This window comes from Carlito syrichta, unplaced genomic scaffold, assembly GCF_000164805.1.
Source record: "Carlito syrichta isolate Samal-C Ts95f unplaced genomic scaffold, Tarsius_syrichta-2.0.1 Scaffold75495, whole genome shotgun sequence".
Classification (NCBI taxonomy): Eukaryota; Metazoa; Chordata; class Mammalia; order Primates; family Tarsiidae; genus Carlito; species Carlito syrichta.
Window position 1 is genome coordinate 53,363 of NW_007019591.1, and position 8,499 is coordinate 61,861.

Sequence of the window (8,499 nt, forward strand, 5' to 3'; positions counted from 1 at the left end):
CCTCTACCTTGGAGACATTTTGGGGAATAAATGCTGTGGTGTGGAGACATTGAACTCAACAGAGAAATGCTACATTTTATTTCCCAAAATGATATGTACTTAAGCCAAAGTAGGCATTGGACATTTCTACTTAATATTTCTTTTTTTTTTTTGAGTTGGAGTCTCACTCTGTTGCCCAGACTGGAGTGCAGTGGCTGCTCCCGGCCACCGCAGCCTCACCCTGCTGGGCTCCGGCGATCCTTCCGTCTCAGCCTTCCAAGTAGCTGGAATTACAGGCGCGTGCTACCACGCCTGGCTAATTTTTGGATTTATTGTAGAGATGAGGTCTCGCCAAGTTGCCCAGACGGGTCTCGAACCCACGGGCTCGGGCAGTCCACTCACCTCGGCTTCCCAAAGCGGAGGATTACAGGCTGAGCCACCGAGCCCAGCCTACTTATTATTTCTTATTGTGATATTATTTGCATCATAATTTATCTTTTAGAAAATACTTTGTGTCATCTAAATAGTCCATGTAGTTTGTTTTCATTGCTCTTTATTATGTGAACAGTATATGCAGTCACACTTTTCATTTTATGAAAAATTTAGTTTTCACATTTGGTAGAAAATAGTATTTGTAGGATTAACTTTTATTTGAAGTTCTGGTTTTTCAGGGAAAAGAATTTGTATCAGCAAATCCTAGCCCTATGTTACAAGAATCCTTGAAATGTTTTACAGGTGATGATGAGCAGTCTACACAGATGGCTGCTAGCTGGGAAGATGAGAAAGTGACAGAAGCGTCTTCAAACAGTTTTGTTGCTATTAAAATTGATACCAAAAGGTTTGCTCATGTTTTAGTATTTCATTACTTTTTTGTTTTATAATCATGTTCTTTGGTTGGGATTTATGGTGTAAATAGACTGTAAGAATGTTGATGTTATGTTTTCAGGTATCTAAGGCATAGTGGGAAACTAAATTCTGGCTGCCATTTTCCAAATGCACTATTTTATCTTGCTGGAAAATTTTCAAGTTTTTCTAGTGTACCAAGCAGCTATGTGTTGTGTGCGAGGAATGCAAAAAGAACTGTGATTCCCCATTTTCCAAGAACTTGGAAATATCTGGAAATCATACATTGAATTTCTCTGAACGATTGACCACTTAGTCTTTTGAATCCCATTTTTGGGAATGGAGCCTTTTAATTCAATAGGAATAAGGACTTTTATAGGTTTCTCCTACTACCTGATATCCACAAGTCTGTTTTGTTTTTCCATTTCTTCTCCCACCTTAAAAAATTTTTTTTATTATACGAAATTCCTTTTCTTTGAGTTAGAATCTCACTCTGTCACCTATACAGAAGTTCAGTAGCACAATCATGGCTCACCACACCCTCGACCTCCTGGGTTCAAGTGGTCCTTTCACCTCAGCCTCCCAAGCAGCTGAGACTCCAGGCATGTGCCACCATGCTAATTTTTTAATTACTATATTGGCTAGGCTAGTCTTAAACTCTGGGGCTCAAACAGTTCTGCTACCTCGGCCTCCCAAAGTGCTGGTATTACAGGCAAGAGCCACTGCACCCAGCCAGGAAATTTCAAACATGTATGAAAGTAACTGAATAGTGTAATGACTCCCATGTACTTGTCAACTAGCTTCAGTAAGTATTAACTCATGGTCAGTCTTATTTCATCTATACCACAGCCCAAATAATTTTGAAACAAATCACAGTTATCCTATCACTTTATGCATAAATATTTTAGTTTGCCTCTGAAGGATAAGGATTCTTAATTTTTTTACATAACTATAGTATTTCAAAAATGAATAATATTTCTTTGATATCATCAAATAACAAGCCAGTGTTCAAATTTTCAGTTATCAAAAAAGTCATAGTTTTATTCATTAATTTATTGCAGTTTTTTCTTGATTCAGGATAATTCAAGGTATACACATTGTGATGCTTTGATCTCTCTCAGGTCTCTTAGTCTGTAGGCATCTTCTTCATAGCTCTCTTTTTCCTTGCAATTTATTTTTTAGAGAAATCAGGTCATTTGTTCTGTGGTTTTCTACAGTATAGATTTTGTTGATTACAGCCTGTTAGTGTCATTTATTATGTTTCCCTGTCCATTTTCTTCTATAAATTGACAGTCTTAAGTTTGATTTCCTGCCCCCTCCTTTAAGACTACTTCATAGAGCCGGTCACAGTGGTACATGCCTGTGATCCCAACACTTTGAAATGCTGAGGCAGGAGGATTGCTTGTGCCCAGAGTTTGAGACTAGCCTGGACAACATAGTAACACCTTGTCTCTATTTTTAAAAAAATAGCCAATCGTGGTGGTATGCACCTGTAGTGTCAGCTACTTGGGAGGCTGAGGCAGAAGGATCATCTGAACCACTGCACTTCAACCTAGGTGACAGAGTAAGACTCTGACTCAAAAAAAAAAGACTACTTTATAGATGGTGGTATATCTTCCATCAGAAGACATAATATCCTTTTGTCTCTCTTTTTTATTTTTATTTTTTAGTTTGAGCCTCACTCTGTCGCCCAGACTGGAGTGCAGTGGCTTGGTCACGGCCACCCCAGCCTCAACCTACTGGGCTCTGGCGATCCTTCCGCCTCAGCCTTCCAAGTAGCCGGAACTACAGGCACGCGCTACCATGCCCGACTAGTCTTTGATTTATTGTAGAGACGAGGTCTTGCCAAGTTTCCAGGGCTGGTCTCAAACCCATGGGCTCAAGCAGTCCACTTGCCTTGGCCTCCCAAAGTGCTGGGATTACAGACTGAGCCACCGAGCCTGGCCTATTGTCTCTCTTTATGATGTTAGTAACCATCAGTCTTGAATGCCGAGAAACCTTAATTCATTAGTAATTGCAGAGTGGTGTTCATATCCTTTTGATATTGATACTATTGGAACGAATAATGTGTTTGAAAGTCACTGTCAAGATTAAAACATTTACCTATAAGTTTGTAAAATTTTTTATTTTAAAATTTCCCATATTTGCAAAAATGTCACTGGATGCCTGTATTGAGCCCAGGAGTTCAAGAACAACCTAGGCAACATAGCAATACTTCATCTTTACAAAAAATAAAATTAGCTGGGCATATTGGTAGATCGGGCTATTCGAGAGGTTGAGGCAGAAGGATCACCTAAACCCAGGAGGTCAAGGCTGCGATGAGCTGTGATTGTGCTACTACACTCCAACCTGGGTGACGGAGTGAGATCCTGACTCCAAACAAAATCAAAAGCAGAAAACTCAAAAATGTCATAAAGCAAATCATAGTATAGCCTACTTCACAACAGCATTTGCTATTGAGCTGTAGTTATTAAAAAACAGAATCTTTGAACTTAATTATGTCATATCATTTTATTTATATTGTCCATTATAGATTAGAGTCAACTAAATTAAGAAAATGTACTTGTTTTGCTCCCATTTTTTTCAAAAATAATATTTTGACATATTTTCTGTATATTTTCCCTTTTTACAATTGCATGATTATTCAGTCTTTATTGGTGGATACTTAGATTGTTTTGAATCTCTTGTTATTAGAGTATTATATTATCACATACATAAGTAATTCATAGAGATATCTTCTTGTCCCAGATTATGTTAGTATATTCAGGCATATTTAATTTGGTGCTGAGGAAGCAACATGGCAGATACTAACTCCAATTTTAGTCACCAGATCCAGCCACCAGGTTGTAGGTTGTAAGAGCAAATGGTTCTTTAATCTGAAAATTATAAAATAAACCAAAAAAGGTCTTGTGAAATAAGTGTTATGTTTTTCTCCTTCTAGCTGATTGCTGTGAAAGGAACTGGTAATTTCAGAAAAATACTTGTGATTGGGACAGTAAATTTTATAAAAACAACTCAGTATTTGGAAAATGGTTGCATTCATCTAGTGATTTTCTGTTTGATTTTGTTTTACAGTGAAGCCTGCCTTCAATTTTCACAAATCTGTATCCTTTCAATGAAGAATTGCTTGTGTGTATGTATATTTGCTTGTGTGTTTACCTTATTTACCTTCCTTTTGACTGATTCATGAAATTTAGAAATCATTTTTATTTAGGAAATCATACATTCTTGTTTATGGAAACTTTATATTTTAAAATATCCTTTGAGATAATACAGTAGCTAATGGTAGTATAGGTAGTTTTTAAAAAGTGAATATCTGAAAAGCAATATGGAGCAGTTTGGTTGGAATGTTAGTAGTTGCAAGATAGCAAGATGGTTGTAAAGGAAAGTTATGATACAAGAGAATGTAGTAGATGTTCTTTGCTCATACCGTACAAATCATAAATAATTGTACATACACATGCACTACAGATATAATGATAGTAGTTGAAATTATTTTATAAACATGTTAGCAGAGATTATATTGTGAAATTCACAATGATGATTTGCTTTGTTATCAGTAGTGTTTCATAAAACTTTTGTTTCACAAGAATTGTTAGACTTAATTAAACTACAGATCCTGTAGTGTGTGTTCCATCCAGTTTCTTTATTGGAGACAGTGGAATTCCCTTGGAAGTAATAGCAGGAAGTGTTTCTGCAGATGAACTTGTTACAAGAATTCACAAAGTCCGACAGGTAAGAAGGAAAAGAACTATTCTTTCCATAAATATGGGGAAATGATATGTCAGGAATTTGTCATGAGAATATTTTGGAGCCCCTCTGTATATTCAGGAACTGCCATGTCATTAAATTTAAAAGGTGGTAAATACTGTCTTCCTGGACTGGCATTACGAAGTTATAGGTGCCTGTGCCTGAGTGACTTCTTACTCACTCTTCTCTTTTACCCCATACCCCAACACATAGTGAGCATCATTACTACTTTGTTGAAAAAGAGTGCTGTCAAATCAAGGCCCTAACTGTATATTGCTTGACATATTTTAAGGACTTTACACTCAATAATTTCTTATTTCTGTCCACCTTGGGCAAATGGCTAATAGACACTTATAACTTTTTTTTAAAATTCTAATTTGAAGGGAAGTCAGTAATGTTTTTTAAACACATCTTTTTATGCTGTTGCCAGCTTGCAGTTAAGTTCTATAATGTGATTATGCCATGTTTAGGATTATACATTTTAGATTCATCTATTTATGAGAGTTTAGTACTCCTTTTATAGAATATATATTGACTTAACTCATATTTTGTTCTCTACTGCCATGGTAGATTTAGATTGTTTTTTTTTTTTTGAGTTGGAGTCTCACTCTGTCGCCCAGGCTAGTGACACACTCACGGCCACCCCAGCATCAACTTGCTGCTAGACTCCAGTGATCCTTCCGCCTCAGCCTTCCAAGTAGCCAGAATTACAGGCGTGCGCTACCATGCCCAGCTAAATTTTTTTGATTTATTGTAGAGACAAGGTCTCGTCGAGTCGCTCGGGCTGGAGATTTAGATTCTTATCTGCTAATTAACTTCTAATTTTTTTTCTCCCTAGATGCACTCAATAAAAGGTGAAACATCAGTGGCAAATGGTAGCCAGTCAGAAAGTTCAGTGTCTACTCCATCTGCCTCACTTGAACCTAACAGCACTTTTGAAAACTGTCAGTCCAGAAATGAAGAACTTTGTGAGACACCACCCACTTCTCTTGATACAAAGTCAGATACTGCAGCAGGTAACTTTTAATGTGCCTTTTTGTGTCCAATGAAGTACTCCTTCACTTCATCTTAAAGGCCAGGGATTAGTATTTTTTAAAAGAAATACATTGTATTAATATTTTTTTCTTCACATTAATTTGACTTAAATTGTAAGTTAAAATGTAAGGGTTGTCTTAAATATAAGTGTGTGTTATTTAGTGACTGAAGAGGGCAAAGTCAGTAAATGTCTCCTTCACTCTCTAGTCCTCAACAGTTGATTTTTAATATCTGCTATCGTGGTGTGGTTCAAAGAATGTCATTATGACACTTTGAGTTTTATAAATCTCTTACCATCATAGAGAATTTTGAAAGGTTCAAATGAACGAATATATTTGTGTTGTTTTTTTTTTCATAGAAGCAGAGTCTCTCTGTCTCTCAGGCTGGAATGCAGTGGTGCGATTATGGCCCAATGCATCCTCGAATTCCTGGACTCAAGCAATCCTCCTGCCTCAGCCTCCTGAGTAGCTGTAACTACAGGCACACTACCACACTCACCTAATTTTTTTATTTTTTATAGAGACACAGTCTCACGTGTTGCCCAAGTTGGTCTCGAACTCCTGGCCTCAAGTGATCCGCTTGCCTCGGCCTCCCAAAATGCTAAGATTACAGGCATGAGCTACTATGCCTGACTGGAATTGTTTGTATAACAACTAAAATGCCACACACTTTTTTTTTTTTTTTTTTTTTTGAGTTGGAGTCTCTCTCTGTCACCCAGACTGGAGTGCAGAGGCTGCTCCCGGCCACCGCAGCCTCAACCTGCTGGACTCCAGCGATCCATCTGCCTCAGCCTTCCAAGTAGCTGGAACTACACGCGCGCGCTGCCATGCCCGGTTAATTTTTTATTTTGATGAGGTCTCGCCAAGTTGCCCAGGCAGGTCTCGAACCCACGGGCTCAGGCAATCCACTCACCTCAGCCTCCCAAAGGCGCAGGATTACAGGCTGAGCCACCAGGCCCGGCTTACTTTTTTTTTTTTGAGTTAGAGTCTCACTCTTGTTGTCCAGGCTGGAGTGCAGTGGCATGCTCACGGCCACCGCAGCCTCGACCCGCTGGGCTCAAGTGATCCTTCCACCTTAGCCTTCCAAGTAGTTGGAACTACAGATGCACGCCACCATGCCCAACTAGGTTTTGTGATTTATTGTAGAGACAAGGTTTCACCAAGTTGCCTAGACTGGTCTTGAATTCCCGGACTCAGGCAATCCTCTCACCTCGGCCCTCCAAAGTTCTGGAATTACAGGCTAAGTCACAATGCCTGGCCTAAATGCTACACACATTTAGGGAAGTAGTACTGTATTTTTAAAATTAGAATTAAAAGATAATTATATAGTAGAGCTTATAGAAATAAGAAGTGCGACTGCAAAGGAGTTCATAGAAAAAGTAAAAGATTATTTTATACTGTATATCTGGTATTGTGGTCACAGTTATTTGGTGTAATATCGTTTTGTATTAGGCAACATAGGGATAGATTAAGTCAAAACATTAACATATTAGTATCCTAAAAGATGATCCTACTCCAGCATCTCAGATAGATAATCCAGGCTTTATTTGAATAAATTCAATATCTAGCTAATCTCAGGGTTAGTTGTATTTAATTGTATTGATTGCCTTTTCCCTTGAGAATGGATCACATTTTCCTGTTTGTTGACGTCAAAAAATATTGGATTATGTATTGTACATTATTGTAGACACTCTGCATTCCAAAATATTCCTGCAAAGAGTGTTGCTATTTTTGTTTTAGTAGGCAATTAACTTGGTTAGACTCAGACTGTAAACTCTGGCTTATCTGGGGTGTGCCAGCAACTCTAATCTCAGTTTTTTGTAGTTTTTTAAACTATTCATTACAGAAAATTTCAAACATATACAGAAATAGAGATAATAGTATAGAAATCCCATGAATCTGTTACCTATCTTCATGACTGATACTGTTTTCATTTGTGTTCTCTAATTCTCTTCTTCTTGCCATTTATTATTTAGAGCAAATTTCAAGTATTATATTTACTCATAAATATTTTGATATGTATCTCTAAAATACAATAAAGAACTCTTTTAAGACCATATATATTACTTTTGTTTGTTTGTTTGAAGTCAGAGTCTCACTCTGTCACTCAGGCTGGAGTGTCCTTGGCTCAGGCAATGCTTTCACCTCAGCCTCCTCAGTATCTTAGTCTATAGGTACATGCCACCATGCCTGGCTATTGTTTTTTTGTTTGTTTGTTTTTGTAGAGACAAGGTCTCAGATCTTCTTGCCTCAGCCTGCCAAAGTGCTGGGATTATAGGCGTGAACCATTACACAGGCCTATTTTGCTTTTTTTCTTTTTTTTTGAGTTGGAGTCTCACTCCTTTGCCTAGACTGGAGTGCAGTGGCCCACTCAACAGCCTCCCCAGCATCGACCTGCTGGACTCTGGCTATTCTTCTGCCTTAGCCTTCCAAGTAACTGGAACTACAGGCACGTGCTACCACCCCCCAACTAATTTTTGATTTATTGTAGAGACAAGGTCTAGCCAAGTTGCCTGGACTGATCTCAAACCCTCAGGCTCAGGCAATCCACTCGCCTTGATCTCCCAAAGTGCTGGGATTACAGGCCGAGCCACCGAGTCCAGCCTATTTTGCTTTTTAAAATAAATTTTTATTATGGAAATTTACAAACACATTCAAAGGTAGAGAGAATAGAATAATGAAGCCAGCGTACCTATCATCCAGCTTCAATAAGTCCCAGTATTTTTTCACATTTTGTTATCTGTATCTCTGCATCATCACCTCTCCTCCAAGATTGTTTTGAAGCAAATCTCAAGCATTGATTTAATTTTTGAAAATGTCAATATCTAAAAGACAAGATTTTTTTTTTTTTTTTGAGTTGGAGTCTCACTCTGTCGCCCAGACTGGAATGCAG

The 8,499-nt window shown here is 38.0% G+C and overlaps 1 protein-coding gene across 1 annotated transcript in view; it reads left to right on the plus strand.

Moving 5' to 3' along the window:
- Positions 1 to 557: 557 nt before the first annotated feature.
- Positions 558 to 8,499, plus strand: part of UBXN4 (UBX domain protein 4) — a 32,238-nt gene continuing 24,296 nt past the window's right edge. The window contains exons 1-4 of the mRNA XM_008053727.2: positions 558 to 817; positions 3,898 to 3,926; positions 4,439 to 4,557; positions 5,411 to 5,588. Coding sequence (XP_008051918.1) covers positions 684 to 817; positions 3,898 to 3,926; positions 4,439 to 4,557; positions 5,411 to 5,588 — 460 coding nt within the window. The 5' untranslated portion in view covers positions 558 to 683. The remainder of the gene's footprint in view (positions 818 to 3,897; positions 3,927 to 4,438; positions 4,558 to 5,410; positions 5,589 to 8,499) is intronic.